Genomic DNA, 24549 nt, shown 5'->3' on the forward strand with positions numbered 1-24549 from the left:
TTAGTACTAAATGAAGAAGGGAGACAAAAATAAGATGTAAAGAAAGCTATTGCAGAGGTATATGTAAAAGTTGGTGGTAACAATAGGAACAGAAAACAGGTAAAAGAGGAAAAATTGGGAGGATTCCATAATAGATTGGGAGACAGGAATAAATGGGAATGTGTCAAGAATAACAGTTTTACAGTTTGAGTGACTAAATGAAAGATGTTCCTTTTAGTAGAGGGGGAACACCATTCATTTGAACAAAATATGGATGTAAAAATATTTCAAATACAATTGAAGTCTGTAGCATGAATGAATAACCTGTAGAAGTAAAAATTATGCTTTTGTTTATTTTTTTATTTTAGTGCAAAATGCCAAGATATGAAATTATATGTATATTAGTAAAATCAAATGGTTTAACCTATCAAAAATAAAGTTATGTACAATATATAAAGTTATGTAAAAATATATCTACATTTTTGTTGATAAAAATACCAAATTTGCTCTTTTAGTCCACCTAGTGTTTGCTAAAATAATAAACTCTACTAAGATATCAAATAAATATTTCTATCAAATTTTAAATATAACACACACACACACACCAGAGGGGAAAAAATCATTTTTTAAATAAACTGACAAAGTTTATGAAATGATTATATAGGCTTGTCTAATCTTCTTTAGAATTATGGAAATTAAAAAAAAAATAACCTTAATATATGCTTTAAAATTCTATGATCATGTCTTCTCCACAAAGAACTAAATAAAATATGTGACACAAGGAGATTTCACAGATATGGTAGCAAGGAATATTGACAATCATGAATATTTCACATAGTTAATGAGAATGGTATAATAATAATGAGGTGACATATAAAAGATGTCATATGCAATGTGAACATGTATAGTAGTTTTTATAACATAGTAATTTAATATTTACAACACTCTTGTGAGATTCAGAAAAGACATGGTAACCCATAAATATATACAATTTTGGGTTTTATGCCTAAGGTAAATAATACATTTAAATTTTAAATGAACAGAAGATTAAACTGTCCAAAGTCATGTTAACAGAGAACAGACAGGCATGAGTGGTGAGAAAATGAACTGAAGGGACTAATTCTATGAAATGGGCCCACTGTGATAATTCCAACATGCTTTCTTTTTAAAAAACAGTAATTTATCTGTGGCCTGGCTTCAGTTGACATAATTTTTTATATTCCTTAGTAAATCACCTGTTATCTGCAGGAGAAATGCAGGCCTGAAATAATTCTAATAAGAATACAAGTTATCATGAAATGAGAATTTTGAGACCCTTTCACAGACCACTTACCAGCTCAGGGAAATAAGGATAATTCCCTCTTGAATACAAAGTTTGTACAGATTCCAATTAGAATTGGTTACCATGGGCCAGAGTCACCTAAAGTGATCATGGCAATAGGAACTTGAAAGTCTAATATCATCCTGCTTGCTCCCTCTTTCTGCAGACCCTGAAGGTCAGAAGAGCCATCACAGGACCCCCCAAAGAAAAAGGTCTCTTTGTCTCTTATGTGGTTATTTTGCTCAGCCCAGTTCCCCTGAAGTGACCCTGAGTGTTTTTGTCACAGGGAATGGGACACCATCACTTCTAATAAATTCAGGTCTGTTACTCTGAGTGACGTGTCTGATATCTTTCTAAAATGATCACAAGAAGTAGGATTGAAAGGGAAGCCCCTCCCTTGCCTCAGTTTTCTAGAAGGCCCCAGCCCTATAACAATGTAAGTGTGAAAAGGACAGGGTGGGACACAATGAGCAAGTCTAGTTCCTAAATCTATTTTCTTAGATTAAATTCAACATAAGTTTCAACATTTATAAACTCTGGAAATCTGAATCAATTATCATCATATACATTCAAGTTTTTCTAAAAAACTAGATTGTGAAAAAAATATTTTCAAAGTATTTCTAGCTCTAATAATCCATGATCCATGATAAATCATAATTAAGGACATATATCAAATATCTATAATTTAAAATATATATCCATAATAAAAGCAGGAAGATGTACCTTGCCTGAAGATGTGAAATTAGAGATCATTGTAATAAAGAGCCATGTGAGACAATACTTTATGACAGAGCAAATTCTGTCTGAAATAAAAGAGAACACATTTCTAGAATGAGGTTCTTTCTAAACTGAAGCTGCTTTGAGGGAATTAAATTAAATTGATATTAGGCAGATCCCTACTATATACAATTTTGCAATTTTATATACTATATACCGTTTTATATATTATATACTATTTTGCAAACTACTGGCAATTAGAAGCCTTTAAGAATTCCTGTCCTAAAGAATTTATAGGTTGGTAGAGAACATCATGGTAAATGATATAAGCCAAATTCAGAAAATCAAAGGTCAAATGTTTTCTTTCATTTACAGAAGCTAGATTAAAATGAGGAGGAAAGAGAAGAGGGTGGGGTGGAATCCCATGAAAATAGAAAAGAGATTATTGGAGTAGAAGAAAGGAATTGAGGAAGAGGGAGAAGAGACAAAAAATGGAAAAATTGCACAATGAAACTGATCAAATTACCCCATGTCCATATATGAATATACCACAACATGTATAAATTCTGGAAATCTGAATCAATTATCATCATATACATTCAAGTAGTTTGGCCATTTAATTTGGTAACAAGCTGCCAAACTATATTCAAAAGTGTTTGTATCAGGGCTAGGGATTTAGCTCAGTTGGTAGAGTGCTTACCTCATATGCATAAGGCCCTGGGTTCAATCCCCAGCACCAGGAAAATAAGAAGCCTTTATGGATATCTATAGTAAACTAATTTTAAAAAACTACATATAAAGAGAAGAAAAAACAGTAGAGAAAGGAGAAAGGAGGTAGGGAAGGGAGGACAGAAAAGGGAAGTAATGGGGACTGATTGGAACGAATTATATTCTGTGCCTGCAAAGTTATATCAAAATGAATTTTCCAAAATTATGTAAAACTGTAATGCACAAATTAAAAAAAGGATTTATTGTACTATAAGGTAAATGGGTATGTGAAAGTTAATAATTTAATAAAACATATGAGAGATATAGTTGGAAGCTAGATATGTGGAAGCAAGATGGAAACAATGATTTCCATTTCCTAGAATATGAAAAAGGCTTATTACAGAATTAACAATTTAACTATATCTTAAAGAACAAAAAATAACAGTAAAACTTTAATAATACATTAAAACATGAGCAAGATGTCAATAGTTATATAAAATGAAAGATATTCCATTATAAAACAAAACAAAACTCTATATGCTCTTAAAGTCAATAACATGGAGAAGTACAGAAGGAGTTGGAAAAAAATTTTGACTATCCTTGGCTGATGTTCTTGGCTGTTATGTGTGGAATTTGAACCATACATTTATCAGAGTTTCCAGAAGCATGGGGATCTGCTCTGACTTAGTTTCAGAATAATCATTTGGAGTAATGCAATGGAGAATACTGTGAAATAAACTTACTGCCTATCAGAGTACCATTAAAATTTATGACAGTCATGGGCTTAGAAAAAAATTATGATATATATGCAAAATGGTACAAATACTTTTATTTTCCTGGTGCTGGGGATTGAACCCAGGGCTTTATGCATATGAGGTAAGCACTCTACCAACTGAGCTAAATCCCTAGCCCTGATACAAACACTTTTGAATATAGTTTGGCAGCTTGTTACCAAATTAAATGGCCAAACTACCAAAAGTGCTATACTGTTCAATGAAAATTTCTATTAAATTTCCAATGACGTTTTTCACAGAAATAGAAAAATCAGTTATGAAATTCATTTGGAAAAGTAAGAGACCCAAAATAGTTAAAGCAATCTTTAATGAGAAAGCAAAGTAGAAAACATCACACTACTATACCTCAAATTATACTATAAGGTTGTTAAAACAGAATGGTACTGGCATCAAAATAAGCATGAAGACCATTGGAATAGAATAGAAGAAGCAGATACAAACCCACATAGATACAAGTTATCTGAAACTAGACAAAGTTGCCAAAAATGTTGGAGAAAAAATTGCCTTTTAACAAATGGTGCTGGGAAAATTCAAAATCCATATGTAATAGATTGAAATTTAACTCCATGACTCACCCTGCAGAAAACTCAACTCACAGTAGACCAAAGACCTAGGAATTAGATCAGAAACCCTACAACTTCTAGAAGAAATTGTAGGCCCAACACTCCAACATATTAGCTCAGGAACTGCCTTTATTACAAGACTCTAAAGTACAAGACATAAAATTAGAAATAAATAAATGAATGGCACCAAAATAAAAAACTTCTTCACAGCAAAGGAAACAATTAGGAGTATGAAGAAGGAGCCTAAATAATGGAAGAAAAATCTTTGCACCTGTCTCTCAGATTGGATGTTAATATCTAGGATATATAAAGGACTCAAACAACTTAACATCAAAAAAAAATGATTCAACTAATAAATGAGCAAAGGAAATAAACAATTCTCAAAAGAAGAAATGCAAAGGATCAACAAATATATGAAAAGTGTTCAACATCACTAGCAATTAAAAAATGCAAATTATAACTACATTGAGATTTCATCTCACTCCAGTCAGAATGACAATTATCAAGAATATCAGTAAAAATAGATATTGGTGAGAATGTAGGGGGAAGGGTACACTGATATATTGTTTGTGGGACTGCAAATTGGTGCAACTACTCTGGAAAACAGTATGAAGTGTCCTCAAAAAAACTAGGACTAAACCCACCATATGACCTGGTATATATCCAAAGAATTTGAAATCAGCATACTACAGTGATACATCAATGTTTATAATAGCTCAATTCACAATAGCTATTCTATGGAGTCAATTTAGGTGTCCTTCAACAGATGAATGGACAAAGAAATTGTGGTACATATACACAATGGATTATTACTCAGCTATCAAGAAGAATGACTTTGGGACATTTGCCAGTAAATGGATGGATTGGAGACTATCATGCTAAATGAAATAAGCCAATTCCCCCCACCAAAACAATGGCCAAATGTTTTCTCTGATATGTGGAGGCTAACACACAATAAAGTGGGGGGAGATAAGAGAAGTTTTGTGGATAAGACAAAGGGGAATGAAGGGAAGGGAGAAGGAATGGGATAGGGAACAATAGTAGAATGAATTGGACCTAACATTCCTGTATATATGTATATGCATATAGCACAGTGAATCTCACCATTGTGTACAACCACAAGACATTAATTTTTTAATATTTATTTTTTAATTTTAGGTGGACACAATATCTTTATTTTATTTTTATGTGGTGCTGAGAACCCAACCCAGTGCCTCACGCATTATAGGTGAGCCTGCTACCACTTGAGCCACAACCCCAGCCTAACATTAATTTTTTAAAAAGTATAATTAAATAGAAAGATGAGTAGAGTAGATGGAAGGGAATAGAAAGTGAGAGGAAAGGAGGGAAAGAGAGACCCTGGAGACTGAATTAGAACAAATTATAATCCATGCTTTTATAATTATATCAAAATTAATTTTATTATCATGTAAAACCAAAAAGAATCAATAAAAAATATAAACAAACAATAAACATGGTCTTAGCATACGTTTCAGAAATCCTACTCCATGTTATTTACAGAAGAGAATTGATAATATTACTGCTAAAAAACTGCATAAGACATTTATAGTAGGTTTATTGATAATTGATAAAAAAGTGAAAGTTACAAAGATATTCTTCAGTAAGAGAAGGAATAGACATTGTGTGATATATTGAGATAATGCATTTTATTCACCATTAAAAGAAATATGTTATCAAGCCATGAAGAGACATGGAGAAAGCTTTAATGCATATTATAAAGTGAAAGAAGTCAATCTGGAAAGGGTACCTGCTGTATCTTGTTCTGAAAAAGGCAAAACCATACAGACAGTAAAAAATTCAGTTGTTGTCAAGAAGTGGTGGGGGAGGACTGAAAAGGGAAAGAACAGGATTTTTAGGGCAGTGCAACTACTTTGTATGATACTATAATGTTATATGCACATTAGGATGCATTAGTAAAAACATAGAAACTGCAAAATACCAAGAGTAAATACTAATCTAAACTGCAGAATTCGAAAGATTAAAAAATATCAGTGTAAGCTCATCAATTGTGTCAAATGAACCACTCTGGTAGAGGGTGTGGATAACAGGGGAGGCAGGGAATGTATCAGAAAACTCTGTACCTTCCATCACTTTTGTTGTGAACTCAAAGTTTCTCTAAAAATAAAGTCCTTTATAAATAAAAGAAAAGAAAATGATGACAGATATATTTTGAAGTAGAATCGCAGGATGGATCAGGTGGTAAGAAAAGGTATTTCTCTCTATATATATAGTAGCAGACAGGTAGAATGGGAGTCTAAGATTTAATGCACAACATGAGTACTATAACTAGTGTAATACTGCCTTAGGGTTTAAAAAAAGATAGAAATTTCATAATCTGAAAAATAATAAGAAGGTATGCAGTAGGTGAAGGATGCAAATACAACTACATCTCCTAAGGACTAGAGGGGTGCTTCATAATATAATCACCTCCAAAGAGGGCCAGAAAGATAATGGATTAGTTAACTTCTCTTGGGTATATACAGTGTGAAATGCTTGTCAAAACTACGCATGGTCAAGTTCAACAGACTTCTGTGATGTCAGCTCAATGCTCAGGACAGGGTTACCAGAGGGAATTTCACTTTGAGTGACATGGGTATATATGGAGGTACTACATGAAAATTTTGGAGTAGAGGAAAGAGAGAGCTAGAAGCAGATTTTAAAGGAATATTAACATTCAAAGCATGAGAATTGAACAACAACAATAACATGGCTCAGCCTGCAGAGATGTAGCTTGAGAACTAAGGGAGTTTTCAATAAATTTGAGAATCCACATAAGTTTCAAATAGATTAATGAATAAGAAATGCTTTTGAGTTTGATACATATAGAATAGACAAACATTATATATGATTTTATATGACGTTAGTGGTGTGATATGAATGAAATCCAGATTGGATAGATAGACACAGACAGAAGAGACAACTACATATATGTTGGCACTGGGATTGATTGACAAATTTAGATAATTTTGTCATTGAGGTGAAGAATCAGTGATAGTTGCATTCCAGAGCTTCATCTGTGAGAAATGTTTATACAAAGGCTAATAATCCAGTTACAGTTTCAGATATGGGAGTAAAGGTACTGCTTTAAGATAATGTTTATCTTAGTTTCAATTCATCACATATAAAAATCAGAATCACTTTGGTCCTTTTCACAATAATCGAGCATAAGAGATATACAAAAACTCAGTGGTATAATTTATAGCTTATAGTTTTCAACATGGACCTGGTAACATGTTTGTGACAAATCTATCCACTTCCTATGAGCAATGACAGTTTTTTTGTAGTAAGAAAATAGTGGACTATAGGAATTTAGTGTGCACTCACATCAGGCCAAAATAATCTCATGCATATGTTGAGAATGACATTACAATAATTAAAACATGTTATTCAACCCTCTTTTTTTCTGTAGAGTGCTCATTATCACCCTTGTTTCTAATATTTTCACTCTTTTTTTAATTTTAAGATTACTAACCAAAAAGAAAACTAATTGATCTTCTTTGGGGTCAGTGAGGTTAATGAGCAGAAGGAAGTGTAGCATAGCAACCAATGTCATGACCCTAAAAGGGCTTTTGCCAATCACAGTTCTAAACCATTGTGCTTTGTTTTAATTTTTTCTCTCAATGGGAAATCCATTTCATTTTATTTCTGGGCTCCTACAGGATGATTGATAGCCAAACATTCATTTACCTCATACCAGGAATAACATTAAAAATACTAATTATAAAGTTTAATTTCTTGACTTTTAAATATTTTTTAAATGTAGGCAGACAGACACAAACAACAATTTATATCTGCATAATTCAGGAAAATGTATAAAATGTAAATCTTTAAATGCAAAGCAAGATCTGTTTTATAAAGTGATCCATAAGGGAAATTAACTTTTGTAGCTTCAAATGTCAGAAAAAAAGCTTTTGATCCCTTAAGGCAAACGTTTTTGAGATACAGTTCCACCACATAATTATGATCGTTTTCATAGTTACATTTTCTAGTTCCCTGCTGGCTGTTTTTCTATATAAACTTAGTTTTATTTCCAATTATATCATTATAGAGAAGACTATCAGGTTTAATTAAATAAGAACATGAAAATAATTGTCATTCCTTTATTTGTATAGACTATAATTTGGCTACCTAAGGTAGATTATCCCATAAAGAAAAATGTAATTCTCTTAGTCCATCAATTAACTACAAATAAAGCCCAGTGCATTTATAAATTCTCACTCATTCATATTTTCTTTCACTTATTTCTTGATTGTATGTTGGCCTTCCTTTCTTTCATTTTCAAATAAAGATTTATTAATCATTTATTATATAAATCATTTGATATGTGAGAGGATGTATGGATATAGTTTCTATTGACATAAAAATGAATTAATTACAATCCTGCCCTTAAAATAAATGTGTAAAACAGTTAAATTATTTCAAATCAAATACAAACAAGTCAAATAGCTGTTTATAATAGTGACTTCATTCTACTTTAGAGTCCATGTAGACATATATATGTATATTTACTTGAAAAGTGAGCATCAATTTAAAGTCATTTTAGCTAAATTAAGCCATATAAGTCTGAAATTCATTTTTCTTTCTAAAATTTTTTTATAGTTTTAGATGGACAGAATGCCCTAATTTTATTTTATTATTGTTTTTTTTTAATGTGGTGCTGAGGATCGAACCCAGCACCACAACGCATGCTAGCCAAGTGCTCTGCCACTGAGCTACAGCCCCAGCCCTCATTTTTATTTCTTAAGTGATTTCTTAATACATTGTGCAATGCCCATGGAAATAACTGCTTTGTGCATATCCTTACATCATATGGGTACTTACCTGTATGACACTGTCTCCTGCGCTCATGTCTGTGTATACATAGACATCATAGGATATTTCTGGGAAGGTTGGAGTATTTTCATTTGCATCCATCACTCGAATATTGACAATAACTGGCTCACTTTCTTGTACTCCATCAAATGCTGTTATCTTTAGAGGAAGAAAAATACACTTAATGGAGAACTCATGCAAGTATAAATAGTACAGAATCCACTCTTACAACTTAATGAGTTTTTAATAAGTGATTTACAATTTTAAAAGGGTGCTAAGATGTTTTGTTGATGAAAGGAAGTAATAAAAATATATACGCATATATTCAAGTGTTTTAATGTACTAAAAAGAAATTATTAAGGATCCTGTTCTACTATTAACACATTCCACTGAAAGCACATTTTAAATAAGGGGATATGCATAATATCTTGGAGCCTTAAAGTGAACCAATAACATTACTGATTCCTTAGAGCTAAATAGAAAATAATCCTCAAAATATAATTGGAAATATTCTTCATGTTTAGATGTTTTAAATATAATATTGTGTAATATTACAATATAATGCCTACCTTTTTACTGGAGCATTTTAATTATACAGAACAATGAGTTTCTCTGCAGCATATCTGTATATGAAAATAACATAGTTGGCTTATATCCCTGCCCCCATTCTTCCTCCTTGCCCTCCCTCTTACTCTTCCACCCCTCCCTCTTATCTAATAGTCTCTACTATTTTCATATTGTCTTTTTTTCCCCTTAGATACAATAGTTACTTTCTTAGTTAACATGTTTTTATCAGACAAGAAATTTGGTACATTAGATATGTTACATTATATTCTAGAAATTCACAAAATGATAATTTTAAAAGGCTCATTAACATTTGTTACTAGTGATAATTACATTATTAAAAATTTGAAAACTCAATAATTGTTAATGTGTTATTGAATTAATTTAGTTTCTCTGATAGTGTCTTTTTCAAGGACCTATTGTATATTTATTTCTTTCATTTGTATTGTGGTGGGGTAGTGGTTGCAGAACATTTTGGTAACAGAAAACAAGTTTGGAAAGATTGTAAGCATGATGGAAAAAGGAATTCAAAATATAATATACCAAAAATTTTAAAAATTGATCCATTTTTAATAACTATAGTATATATATTAGTGTTCTATAAATGTGTAATAAAGGGGTTCTCCTTGATTTTTCTCCAGTTAAAAAAATAATTGAGAGTGCGTGACAATCAAAATCAATTCTACAAGTATCAGACATCCATTCTTGTGAGAATGGCTTCTGGAATCAATTATGTGTCTAATAAGGTTTAGACACATAACTAATTGTCAAATAAGATTTTCTAGAAGTTCCAGTCTTTTGATGTGTAGGCCTGTCCAGAAAGAAATCCCAAGTTCAATAACTTGCATCTGTTATCTGTTCATCTTTTCTTACACTTTTTTGAAGGATCTGACATAGTTTTTAGATCTGTATTTATGTCTTAACCTTATTATACTAGTCTGTGTGTGTGTGTGTGTGTGTGTGTCTACTTCATGATAAATATGTGCAATCACAACTTTAATAATATTCACTCCCAAACCTTGATTAATCTACCCCAACCCATGATTTCTCTATGCTATTGACATTTGGGCTGGATAGTTTTTGGTAAGGGGTGTTCGGTGTGTCATAAGATTTTCAGAACCATATTTTTGTATCTACCCATTAGAGGCCAGTAGCACTCCCTTCCATTGTGACAACCAGAAATGCCTCCATATGTTACAAAACATTCTCTGAATGTAAAAAAAAAATCCTCAGTTGAGAATTACTAGCCTAACCCTATGACAAAATTAAAAATACAACAAAAAGTTTAAGACAGGATTATTTGGTGAATTCTAGTTTATATTATTAATTTTTAGTGTATGGTGAAGACTGAAGAAGTGTTTTCCTTTTGTGGGGAAAATATTAATGTAGCTACACAAATTTACATACTGAAAAAGGTGAGATACATATGAAGAATTTTTTGCAATTGATATTTTCTTCAATGTTACCTGAAATATTGAGGTTTTCTCTTCAAATCATAGACCTTGTCAATTTTAACCAGACATCTCTTTCCATTTCAAACAGACAGAAGACATTTACATGCATATATATGAAATTTTTTACCGAAAATGTATAAGTTTGCTGTTCTTCCCTGTCCACTTGTTGCAGCAGGGTGAGGTAGCGAGTGACACCAGTCTGCATGACAGTGAAGACTGATGTGTAGTCATTCAGAAAAAGGTGAAGCTCTGGGTCTTTTGTCTTAAAAAAAAAGTTCATTGTTGAAAAGTTGATTATATAATGTGGCTATTAGTTTAATTACCTAAAAATTAATTTTTAATGTTTGTTACAAAAATATATGTACAACTGTATTAAGATTTACTAAGAAAAAAAGAGATGTTAATAGATATTTACTCCTGAATAATCTAAGGTGGTCAAAAAATGGTGACCCTTAGTGTGAAATGCAGAATATTTTAAAATATGTACTAGAAGACTGGAGATGTAGCGGAGAGGTACAGAGGTTGCCTAGCATGCACAGGAACAAAAGTTCAAGCCCTCGTATTGAAAAACTATTTTTAAAAGAAAAATATTGCTGTAATTAATATCAAAAAAACAAGGAAAAGAATAAAAAGAATAGAAAGCAATCCAACTGAATATATTCTTACTTACTACTTAATATCAATATTTTCCATAACTTTATTGGATCCAAGAAATAAGAAATAAATGTAAGAAAAGGAAATTGGAGCCCAGAAGTTTAGTTATAAGATTTTACAGTTACTTCATTTGTAGTAATAAACTGCTCATATCTTGTTCAAGGTTTAATGTAAAATAGGAATAAAATCAGTTATGTATTATTCATTATCCATAAATATCATGCCTTACTGAATGAAATCCAAGGAAACTGTATCCATCCATAAGATTCTCTCCATGGTCTGAAACTACAGCTCATTTCTATGTTAACTGCTTGTAGCCAGCTATGTTTGCCTCCAAGCTTTTACTTTTGTTTTCCTTATGTTCAGACACATTTCCCACTTTCAGTCATTGGCCAAACTTTTTCAATCTAGCAATATTTAGCATGGGGTAATAATCAGAAATTTTTTTCTGGGTCCACAGATTAACTTAAATGTATTTTTTCTGTGCTCTGTTATTTTTATTTATGTGACTTCTTATTAGCACTAGACATTTTATTTTTGATTTACCTGTGTCTGGAATGTAAGTTCTTCCAGGACAAGGAATTACTTAATAAACAGTTTCCAGCTCGTATACTAAAATGGGTGCAAAGGATATATCACCTAATTTGAATTAAAATTAAATGTCTGTATACAAAATATTTTGCAGTTAGATGTATGGACAGTTAAACCATATAGCCATTTCTAAGAAACAATAATTCTGTACTATGAAAAGAAAATTCTTGTAACTTAGGTAAAACTAAATTTGAATCTCATTTTTACCTGATCAGTCATGTAATCCTGAGCCAATTATTTTCCCTACCTGAGCTTCAGTTTCCACAGTTTGTATAAATGAACATACAATTAAAACTATGGCAACAATCCAATGAAAAGTGTACAGAGATAAGTATATATCACATGTATGCTCCATAAATTTCTATATTTTACTTCCTTTTTCTTTAATTATTTTAAATTTAAATAAAGAAGGAAAATATTTACTTTCTTAGGAGCAAAAAGTAAAGGGGAGCCTTTTGGTAGCTAATTATTTTGTATGCATAGATATACAAATTCACACGATATAAACTAGAGTTACTCTGTGTCTTTGCTGCTAGCCATTCATTCACTACGGTTCCCTTCCCTCAGTCCCCATCTCTGTTTGGCAAATTCCTACTCTTCCTTCAATGCCCAATTTAAATCTCACCGTCTCAATGAAGTCCATGGAAATCAATTGGAAAATCATCCAGGTTTCTACAGTACCTCTTTTCTGATTTCATGTTACATATTATTAAATCAAAATTGTAGTGCAAATTACCCTAGCTTTAAAACATATTTCAATCTAGGATGAGCTTTCAACATAAAGAGTAAAATGGAGCATCTATTGAAAGAATCTGTTGTTGAGCAAGACATTTCATTCTTATATAAGGATTAAAATGCAACATTAAAATATTATTAAAATTAAAATACAAATCAAGTACAGTTTAGGTATACTCATTGATTATTCTTTTGTAGTCCAAAGTTAATTCCTTTTAGTAAAAAAAATGTTGCAAGACATAATAAATTATGTTATGTAGAAATATGAATATATTTAACTAAAAATTTTATTATATATTAAAATATTAAGTATTTTATTATATAGAATTATAAAGTTGCTTTAGAGAAAAGCAGTATAGTATATTAAAAATGTACGGTAACATTCTTTTTTAAACAAAAAGTTGGTTAATTGCTATTCACATTCATTTTAATATTTAAAACATAAAAGTGCCTACATTAGCCTCTGCTTTTCTTTGATTAGCATTTCATAAATACAAGGAAATTAGACATTAGTTTAATTTACCTTAATAACCAAATCAAATTTCTGATGAAAGTCTCTGTTTACAGGCTCCAGCAGACTAAGTTCTGCAGTCCTAGGATGCATATGGAAAAACCGTGGGTAATCCTCAGGAGTCCCTGGAAAACATTGACATTTCAGCACATAACTGAGAACAAAAAGTAATATGTGTATCTGCTTTGTCTATTTTCCTTCATTAACTGAGCAACAGAATTACAATTTCATTAGTAAATTAAGTTTCAAAATTATGCAGTCTAGGGAAAGCAGACACAAATGTGGTATATAATTAATTAGTTTATGAGTAAGAGAATGGAAAATATTTGTTTGGATGATTTTCCAATTTTTTTTTATTAAGAGAGCTCTTTAATTAATTTGGAACCTCATCACATGAAAAGAGATATTAAGTAGAAGAAAAGAAAATTTTGGATTATAAGATTACATTTTAATGGTGCATAAATCTTAATTATAGCCTGCCTGGTCTCTCTACATATCTGGTAATAAATAATGACTAGTAATTTAAACCAAATATCATAATGCCTGGAAACTAATATGAACATGCTCTGTTTCATCTCAGTAATTTTTTTTTTACAAATAATTATTTAGTTTATTATGTGAACCACATAATTTAGAATGTAGGTTTTGATGATACTTTTAATGACTAGGGTGAATATTTCTTAAACATTGACATTTTAGTAGAGTTGAAATACCCTTCTTGCAGAAATTCCCTTCAACTGTATATCTTACACTGTGTAAATACAACATTTTTTGTTCTAAAGTAAAGAAAATGTTAAAGTCAAATCTTGGATGTCAAATGTAGAAGTCAAATCAAATTATACTGATGATTACTTAAACAGCCAATCATAATCACCCCATAAATCATTTCCATTTTACTGATAAGAATTTATGTAAGTAATCATCAATAACTCTGTAATTTCTATTTTATAGACAAGGATATGGGGAAATTGAGAGTATAATAAATTCTCCACATTAAAGAGTTACACTTATATCTCTGTATTCATATCCAAATGTATGAGTATTAACTATTCCTCTGTTCAGAAGAAAGAAAGAAAGAAAGAAAGAAAGAAAGAAAGAAAGAAAGAAAGAAAGAAAGAAAGAAAGGAAGGAAGGAAGGAAAAGAAAAGAAAAGAAAAGAAAAGAAAAGAAAAGAAAAGAAAAGAAAAGAGAAAAGAAAAGAAAAATTTTCCTGGACATTATATGAGAAAATAGAAAAAAATCACTAAAACTGAGTTGAAAGTCCAGAAATAGTAAAACTATAGATGAAATTTACTGTATGATAAAGTATTACCTCTCCTAGTAGGAGAGTCATACAAAAAATGATAGGATGTACTCAATTCTTCATAGAATTTATTAGAATAAATCCAAAATGGAGAAAATATTCATGTATAATCAATAATAAAATAACATATAATATAAGCACTAACAACAGGTAAAAAATATGGATACATTTTACTCTAATTTAAGAGTAGGCAAATCTTTGCTACTATGGTTCAAAGTCAGGAAGCAATAAGAGAAAAGAGAAATTAAATTATACTACAAAATTTCATGGCAAGAAAAATAACCAACATAAAGTCATGTGACAAACTTGGAAAAAGATTCCAGTTTACATCAGAGACTAAAGTTTATATCCCTGATATATAAAAATTTATCACTTAGACAAGAACAGAAACTAACAATGCATTAAAGTAAATCTTAAGGGCTCCTGATAAGGCTACGCGGCGCTCCCACAGCCCTGAGCGCCGCTCCCAGGGTCCTCCGCGGCTCACAGGAAAGGCTGCGCACGCACGGCGCGCGGGGCGGAGCCTCTCGCAGCCAGATGGAGGGCCGTGTGCGGGGCTTCTTAGTAGCCTTCCAGGCGAAGGGCCGACCGGAGGCGGTGAGGACGCGGGTGCAGGAGCAGGACTTACGGCAGTGTGGCCCGACAGGTAAGTGGGCTGCAGGAGAAGGGCCGCCCAGACGCGTCACCTGGTGCACACCAGCTTTTCGGCAGCCGGTCTCGAAGGAGGTTTCCCCGCGGGCGCCGGGCTTCCCCTCCACCGGTAGTGGGTGGGCGCTCGCGTGGTGGGCGGAGCTCGGCGCGGGGCACTTCCAGGGAGCCGGGCGGTGGGCAAGAAAACGTGCCGGGTGGGGCGCGAAGCCCGGGTCGGGCGCGAAGCCCGGGTCCAGGGCTCCGGCTGTGCGGGTGGCGCTGCGGTCGGACTCGGAAGACGCACCGCCCCGACGACTCTCCTGAGGGAGCCTGCGCGGGCAGCAGGTGGCTGGCCGCTGGGTGGTTCTCCTCCCCGCGGCGTTCGGGCCACGCACGCTGGCGTCGTCCTGCGCGGTCAGTCGGGTCCCGTCCTACCCTCGGGGAGCCACTGCAGCGACCCTCGCCGGCCTCCCCGGCCCCGTTCCTCACGGGAGCCCGGGACCGTCGCGGCGCCCGTGGGAGGCGGAGTCGCCATCGGTCGTCTCACGGAAGCGCTGGTGGAGCGCGGGCGGGGGGGGGCGCGGGCGGGGGGGGGGCGCGGGCGGGGGGGGGGCGCGGGCGGGGGGGGGGCGCGGGCGGGGTTCCTGCCCGAGAGCGGCGCGTCTGGGTGGAGAGTGCTCGGCCCGCCCCCGACTGTGGGCTCTCGGGAAACGAGGCGCCGTGCGGCTTCCCTCAGAGGGTGGTGGGCGGGTGGAGAGGGGCCTGTGTGCGCGGCTGGTCCGCCGCAGGGACCCGGAGAGACTGCCGGGGACTGCGGAGGTGGCGGGTGGCCGGGGAATCCTTGGGAAGAGCAGTCGGGGTGTGAACTACCAGGCCGTGCAGGGAAGAGGGGGACACCGGACCCAAGGGTAGCGACTGGCCATCCTGTTGGTTCAAGTAAATGGATATTTTGGGAAACTGTTTGTGAGCTAAGATTTTTCTTTTCCTGGTTCCAGCAGTGGTGTGTGTTCTTTGTAAAACGTTTGGGGAAATAGCGTATGCCTTTGGTGGGTTCCTGGAGTCCTGGTCCTGGAGGTAGATACCACCATCTTGAGCCAGTTCTGTGATCGTTATCCAGCACTTGTACTAGGAAGCTAAACCGGGGGCTGCTTTTCCAGCCCTTCCTACAAAAAATTTTATGGTGACCTAATTCCCTATATTAAATCCTTTTCTGTCTAACTTCTTTTTGGATAATTTTTTTTTTTTTTTTTACTTTTGCAGTCATCTTCTAAGTATTAAATACTGTTGTCTTTGTATAGTTTCATATCATTTTAATTAAACATGTTATTATATACTAATTATAGATTCACATGCAGTTTAAAAAAAAAGAGATCCCATGGAACCTTCCTCAGTTTCCCCAGTGATAATATCTTGCAAAACTTCTGTAGAATATCATAGCCCAGACATTGACTGGAGTTTTAGAACGGAGGCCTGACTCTGGAGAGCCAACAGATCATTTAGAACAAGAGGAAGCTTCAAACTGCCAGGCATCCTGATCTCACAAGAGGGGAAGGTTAATCATGGCAAGGTCTTTTGGGCGGGGGTACCTGGACTGCCTCATTATAGTCACCTCCTCCTAATCACATCTGGTAAAGGGTCCATTTTCTAAAGGTGTGAGTGATTAGATTGGGTAATCCAGGGTAACTCAGTATCGTCTCCCCACCTCCAGGCCCTCAACCTTAGTCAGGGCTGTGGAGTCCTTTTTGCCAAATAAGGTAACATTTACTGATTCTGAGGTCTGTGCATGAACTCTTTGAGGGTCACTCTATCCACCACTTCAACCTTTTACTTTTTTAAATATATATCTTTATTTTTACTTATTATTTTATGAGGATTGAATCCAGGACCTCATATGTGTGACGCAAGTGCTCTTCCACTGAGCTACATCCCCATCCCATCAACCTTTTACTTTTGACTATTTTATAGATATAATTATAAATATATATAACATAAATATTTATAGTGTCTTGCCATCCTTGTTCAGTTTTAAACACCCTTTATGTAGCAGCGTCTCCATTCTTAACCCTGCTTCTCTGTTGGTGCACAGTGTAGTCCTATTTTCATTTTGTCCTTTAGCAGGGGCAGTCCACAGCCCAGTTGTACTAGGTTGTGGGGAGGCCAAAGAAGGTGCTGGAGACAGCATGGGAGTCATGGTTTATATGGGAAAGCTTCTAACAGATCAATGACGGCTCCAGGAAGAGTTCCGTGGCAACAGACTGAACAGATAGCATCTGGGTCCCTGAAGGTGCTTCTCCAAGCAGTACCTCTCTTGCTCCTGGTGTTTTGCCTGGTGGCTCTGGCCAAACAAGTGATATGTATCCTTTCCACAGAGCCCTCAGTTCTCTGCCCAGCCCCATTCAGGGAGCACTCAACAGAATGGTTTTAATCCAGTTAAGCCACTTATTAGAGGGATTATCTGGGCACACTTTGGGCTGGGATAGTTAAATGAGAAAATCATTTCCTTTATAAGATTAATATGATTGTGTCAAAAAAAATGAACTGCCACTCTGTCATCACAGCACTCTAACCACAGCCATAAGCAGCAAGGTATGTTTTACATCATTGAAGTTACAGAGCACGCCTAGCCTATATGGTTTCTATTCATTAATGTAACATTGGCACTGTAGTTTTGCATTTTATTATATTCACAATCATTCACCTGGCATCGAGAATTTATAATTTGCTTAAATGTCCTATTGATGAGGAATCATGAGTTCCCCCTTTTGGGGGTTACTTAAATTAATTTTGATCTGAACACCTTTGAGCCTATAGTTTTCTCAGGATTTTGAATTTGATCCTTAGGGCATATTTTTTCCTCAGAAATAGCACAGTATTTGGGGATGCAAGCTCTTCACGTGTTTTTGTTTGTTGAGAGCAACTTTAGAGACATAAGTGTACTCAAACATGTCCTGAAGTATGCACATTTGGCTTTGCAAAGTTTCATTTCATACTCCTACTTCTTGTGAGAATGATTTATTGTCTGTTTTCTGCATTTGAATGTGTGTTGTAGATATATGCATGTACAACTATGGCATATGGATCTCACTATACAGTATGATTATAATGCACCCATTATGAAAGACCAAAGGATGTATCTGTTTTGTTCACATATAACTTGAGCCAGTAGAAGGCACCCTCTAAATGGTTATAGAAGGAGGGAGAAAGTTGGGGAGGAAGGAAAGCACTCTCATCAGAGCAGCCGAGCCAAGGGCCAAGGCCGTGATGTGCGAGTACTGTTTGCTGTCAGGTCTTAGCACTTCTGGCTTAATAGTTTCAAAGTACTCCTGCTGTTTTCCAACAGGTGTATTGGTTTCATTGATTTCTGTTCTTTCCTGATGTTTTTCCCTTTGGTTCAGTTACATAAATATTGAGCCTCATTGCTCGTTAACTCTTGAAGTAATTGAACACCATCAATTTCCTTAGCAAAGTCACTGAGCTTACCTGATGTCGTTCTAAGAACGTACTAGTTTCTTAATATGTGGAAGATTGTATGGAATTTCTTTATAAAGCAAGTCATGTATAACAGTTTGTGTTCTCTGCCTATGGTTGTGTCTCCTGGAAAGGTGATCAAAACTGCCTGCTTTGTTTCAGACGATTGCTCTCCTCATTTACTTGACGGGAAGGTTAAATGATGAAGGACCATTTCTGATTCTCAGTCCTCTGTCTGTTTTGGACAACTGGAAAGAAGAAATGGAAAGGTACAGAGTAGATGTAGCTGAACTTGTATTGTTTATGTTAAGATATTTTTCTAGATGATGGATAAAAGATCATGAAGCAAAATCTTGTCATATTCAATGATTTTATTCCAGAAAGGTAGAACTGAAACAGTGTGGGCAAGACACAAGATCTGATAGGGGAGGATCCAGTGGGTGTTACTGTTACCCTTCTACAATTTAAAGGCTAGTACTTATTCTCAGTAAATTTTGCTGATGTAAAGGAGAAACTGTCCTTCTCATAGTAACATAGGAAGTAACTAAAGTGAGAAACATCATTGCATTTTTAGTTAGCACAAGACCCTCTTAGACCTGATCCTTCTCCCTGCTTAACACAGACCTTACCCTGGGGTTTAACCATTATTCTAGGTACAGTTCTGTGACCAGCACCTAATGAATGGCGTCTGCACACTGCAGTCCGTCCATGACATGCACACACCATCTCATGGCTGTGGCATTTGGGTTCATCTGCTTTTTTTCTTGGATTTAGATTTGCTCCAGGTATTTCTTGTGTAACATATGCAGGGGACAAGGAGGAAAGAGCCCATTTTCAGCAAGACCTAAAACAGAAGTCACGTTTTCATGTGCTGCTGACTACCTATGAGGTATTCATTCGTTTCTCCTAACCTGGGTCCTTAGAAGTTGTAGAACCCACTGAATTATATTGACTTTTTTTTTGAGAGCACACATTTTTCTAGGAGGACATCCACCTTCATCACATTGTCAAAGAGGGACTGTGACCAAATGAAGTGCAGGATCACTGTGCTTCATGGTAGCTAGACATATTTCCCTCTCTACTGGTGGATTAAGGGGAAAGCTTCCCAGAAAGTGGCACTTTAGCTGCCTCTATGTTGATGAATAGGAGGAGGCAGGCAGCAGGGCAGAGGGTTTCATGTACAGAGGCATCATGTCTGATAACCGGGGGATAGGAATGCAGGATGCCTAGTTTCAGTCTTGTTTTAAATCCTTATCTATGTAAGTCCTTCCCCCAGCTCTTCTTGGCTACTTAATATCCAACTTGTCTTGTTTTGAAGTCTCTACTTAACTATAACTTCTATCTGTTTGTGTGATAGTGCTACTTAGAAATTGTGCTTAGTTTTTAACTTAGTAAACAAGTTAGAGGCTTAGATCCTGTGGTTTAAGAGAGTTAACAAGAAATAAGAAACTAGATTATTAATAATCAGAATTTATCAATACCAGTCTTTATTTTTTTTTTTAATTCTAACTTTTTTTATTTTGGTACCAAGGAATGAACCTAAGGGTACTTAACCACTGAGCCAATCCTCAGCCCTTTTTATTTTTGAAGACAGAGTCTCAGTAAGTTGCTAAGGCTGGCTTTGAGCCTGCCACCTTCCTGCTTGAGTCTACAGAAGCTGCTGGGATTCAGGTGTGAGCTACCATGCCCAGCAATACCAGTCTTTTTAATGTGTCTTCCTTAATTTTTCAGATTTGCTTGAAAGATGCACCGTTTCTAAAATCGTGAGTATACTGTACCCTGTCAGAAACTGTGCTGAATGTGTGGAAGTCTTGTCTTGTCTTACATTTTTTTGATACTTGGCCTCTTTCCTGATATGTCTGGTCTGTCTTCTTTGGGTCCTGTTGATGTATAGGCATGCATGGTGGGAATTCTGTGATCTAACCTCTACTCATTAGCTATGTGTTATTGGGTTGGTTTCTTAATTTCCATCAACTTCAGTGTCCTCATCTGTAAACTGGGGGTAGTTACCTTTTTTACTTTGGATGACTGTTGTGACAACTGAGATTAAATCTACATGGTTGATGTTTATCAGATTACTAGAGATTTTTATTACTAGCAGATTTTTATTGTTTTTTGGTTTTATTTTGGTACTGGGGATTGAACCCAGGAGTACTCTACCACTGAGCAACATCTCCAGTCCTTTTTATTTATTAATTTTTTAATTTTGAGACAGGGTCTTTCTGAGTTGCCAAGGAAGGCCTTGAATTTGTAATCCTCATGTGTCAGCTCCCAGAGTCTCCAGGATTACAGGTGGGCCACTGCATCCAGCCTGGACACTGGATTCTTTACACTGTAACTTGCACAGACACCTGTCAGGACTGCTGCTTGAGATTTCACTGTAGTATAGGAGCCTTTTCCTGGCAATTACCAAGCAGCAGTCAGTGCTGTAGAACTGACTATTTGGAAAAGAAGTTTGAAGTATACTTGTAATTTGTCCATTTAACTATGTCTTGGTACTGGGGATTGAACTCAGGGGCATTTACCACTGAGCTGCATGCCCAGCCCTTTTCATTGTTTATTTTGAGATAGTCTCACTAAGTCGTTGGGACGGGACTCAAATTTGTAATCCTCCAGCTTCCCAAGTAGTTGTCATTTTAGGTGTGCTCCATCATGCCCTGTGTGCATCTTTCATACTCAGAAGGTTTTGTTCTCAAAGGGCCTTATCAATATTTTAAATATTTTTTCCTCATTCAGATTGTTGTGAATGAGTTTCTGTTTTACTCTTACTTTGATGACTGGGCCCAAGATTTTATGATTCCATCCAGTATTTTGTTTTACTTAATTTACATTTAAATGAGCATATGATGTGTTCCCTCTTTTTCTTTCTTTTTACTTTATTTCATTTTATGTCGTGTCACGTTATTTCATGTCATTTCATTTTATGGTTCTGGGCATTGAGCTGAGAGCCTCCCAACTGCTCTTCCACTCAGTCCTTCCCCCAGCTCTTCTTGGCTACTTAATATCCAACTTGTCTTGTTTTGAAGTCTCTCCATGGAAAGGGAGTTACTGGTAATAACCAGGGAAGTAAATTATAGAGCTGCCCCATGGTCTGTACAATAGAGGGATGAGGAGTACAAAGATATCCATGAAACATGGTACTATCTGGCAGGTCTCAGAAGGTAATAATATTGGGACATAAATGTTCTTGGGTACTTTATGTAAATTGTCCCATTTTGGTTTCATGAATATCCTAGTAGGCAGGGATTATTATTCATTTTACAAATGAGGAAATTAACAGATTAAGAATCCAAGTAAGGCAGAGCAGACATTCAAACCCAGCACTTGGTGCTTTGGGCCTCTTTTTTTTTAATGTTTATTTTTTTAGTTGTAGTTGGACACAATACCTTTATTTTATTTATTTAGTTTTATGTAGTGCTGAGGATCAAACCCAGGGCCTCGCACATGCTAGGCAAGTGCTCTACTGATGAGCCACAGCCCCAGGCCCTGGACCGTGTTTTTAAGAGTGTCTCTAAGTATGTAGAAGCATTGAAATGTCACCTTATTCAGCAGAAACACATTTTTATATTTCAGTCTGTTCTGAATGCATTTCTGGGTAGATTTAAGAGCCTTAGTAATAAAGGGACATTTATAATATTGACTCATAGCAAGAATCCCAACAACATAGTTGTTTCTTTTAGTATGTTTGTTAATGTTATATTTCTCCATTGCTATATTTTACATTCTGAAAATAGGCAATGTGATAAAATATGCACTCAAGAGGTTTATGAAGGCCATTTAAAGTTGTATGTTATCACCATGAAATATTGAAATCTTTTGGACAACAGACAGTAGGCTTGTAAAATCTTGGATCGAGAAGATCAGGAGTTCCCTTGTTGGACTCTCCATTCTTGTGTTGGAATTCCCTCTTGTTTCATTTCCGGGAAACAGTCTTTAATTTCCTTTGATGAGTGATTCAATCCACTTTCACTCATTGAACCATAATCCACTTCACTTAGCCTTTTGCGTTAAATAAGCATTTTTAGATGTTTGTGTATATACATATCTGTGTCTAGTCCTTCCAAAGGAATAAGACCTAGTCTGTTTTGAGTGGAACTATACTATGGATGCTCACCACCTATGTCATAACCACTGTCCAACCTCATGGGGACCCTGTCTCCTTATAATCCTAAATATATCCCCTGCTTATTCTGCCCAGTGCTCTCCTTGGACTTCCTGCCCTCTCTTTGGATCCCCAGTTCAGTCTTCTCCTACTCCACTCTCATTAGGTGAGTGTCTGTCTCTGGCTCTCTTCCTCTCAATTTTCTCTGTAGCCTGAGGAGGAAGGCTTCCTTTTTGTTGTTGTTTTTCTGCAAATATTTATTGAATCATGGTCCAGATGAGGCCATAGGGATAGAGAAGATTAAGACATTGACCTTGACTTTCAGGGGTGTGTAGTCTTGTAGCAGATGCAGACAAACAGAAACAAAGGCAAAAGGGTGGCATGTGCTCACCAGTAGGTAGAGTGCCAGTGTATTTATTAACCTGCCCACCGCCTATACTGTGAGCCTCTGTGATCAGATTTCCCACATTTAATTCCTTCCCTCCAAAATTCCTCTTACAGTGCTTGTGGGACACAAGAACTGTGTAAACATATTTGTTAAATGGTTTAAATAAGAGGGAAAAATGAGAGGTGCTTAAAAAAGAGTTGGGTAAAAGTGAGGAAGAAGATGATATTATTAACAGCTAGTACTTATTGAGATTTACTGCTATAGTTTGGATCCTATATAGCTCCCAAAGGCTCATAAGCCTTGGTCTTGCTCAGTTTCATAGGCTGGCCTTCAGCTTACCATCCTCATGCCTCAAGTTCATGTTACCATGCGGCTTCAACTTGTAATTTATAAAAAGTATAGACTTTGTTAACTTTCCATACCACTTGCCAGTGCAGAAAAGTAAGTGCATGCTATAGACCCAGACTACTGTTAAGAATTCTACAACACTGCTGTTTTCTTTTAACCAGAAGTTTGAGATGATTCGGATGTGGAAGGGAAAAGGGAAGCCTTCATTCGTATAACCGTAGCTTTTTCTTATACCTTTGCCACTCTGCCTTGTGGAACATTCCCATAATATCTGAATACCCTAGGATGATTGTCCAAAACAGATGGCAGGGGGCCACCCAGTGATTATGTGTGTGCTGGTTAAATATGAGTTGCAGAGGGTTCTTAGAGCAAAAATTCCCAAACCACAGGGTAAAGATGACCTGCAAACCTGCTCTGATTGATTACTCCCATGTTTAGAGTTGTCAGATACGTGACATCTATTACAAATGACAAGGGACACACTGGTACTGAAGAGCTATGAATTGTTTATCTGAATTTCACATTTAACAGGTTGCTTGTATTTTTGTTTTCTGTTTCTGGTTTTCCTACATGATGTATACTTCCAACTTAGTGTAGCTTTTGAAGTCTAAGATGCCTGTAAAAGAACAAGGGATTAGAAGTTTTTAAAAATCCACTTTTAATGCTCGCCATTTTCACATTCACCTGTGTGTCCTTGGATAAGTGGCCTCATTTCTCTGAGCCTCACTTAACTGTCGTAAACATGGAGACAGTATTGCTCACCCTGCATTTCTAGGCTGTATGCTGATCAGTGAGATGAAATGAAGAATACCCTGGAAAACAGTCTCTTGAAAATGAGATTATTCCTAAGAAGAATCCAGTTCTTTGAGTGTTGTAGTTTGGGTAT

General features: G+C 35.8%; 1 protein-coding gene and 1 long non-coding RNA gene across 3 annotated transcripts in view; one reads left to right on the forward strand and one right to left on the reverse strand.

Moving 5' to 3' along the window:
• Positions 1–8941: 8941 nt before the first annotated feature.
• Positions 8942–15892, reverse strand: LOC308630507 (uncharacterized protein; the record flags this gene model as incomplete). Its single annotated transcript, XM_081260613.1, has 4 exons — positions 8942–9074; positions 13437–13549; positions 15123–15788; positions 15860–15892. 2 exons carry the CDS (start codon positions 15890–15892, stop codon positions 15141–15143), a joined length of 681 nt encoding a protein of 226 aa, XP_081116739.1. The 3' UTR covers positions 8942–9074; positions 13437–13549; positions 15123–15140.
• A 3092-nt stretch (positions 15893–18984) lies between these two features.
• LOC308631121 overlaps positions 18985–24549 on the forward strand; it is a 1170527-nt gene continuing 1164962 nt past the window's right edge. For both annotated transcript variants that reach the window (XR_014018114.1, XR_014018115.1), the window contains exons 1-2: positions 18985–19094; positions 20557–20588. This is a non-coding gene — a long non-coding RNA (uncharacterized lncRNA). The remainder of the gene's footprint in view (positions 19095–20556; positions 20589–24549) is intronic.

The sequence above is a fragment of the Spermophilus citellus genome (genome assembly GCF_964194105.1).
Source record: "Spermophilus citellus genome assembly, chromosome: 11".
Classification (NCBI taxonomy): Eukaryota; Metazoa; Chordata; class Mammalia; order Rodentia; family Sciuridae; genus Spermophilus; species Spermophilus citellus.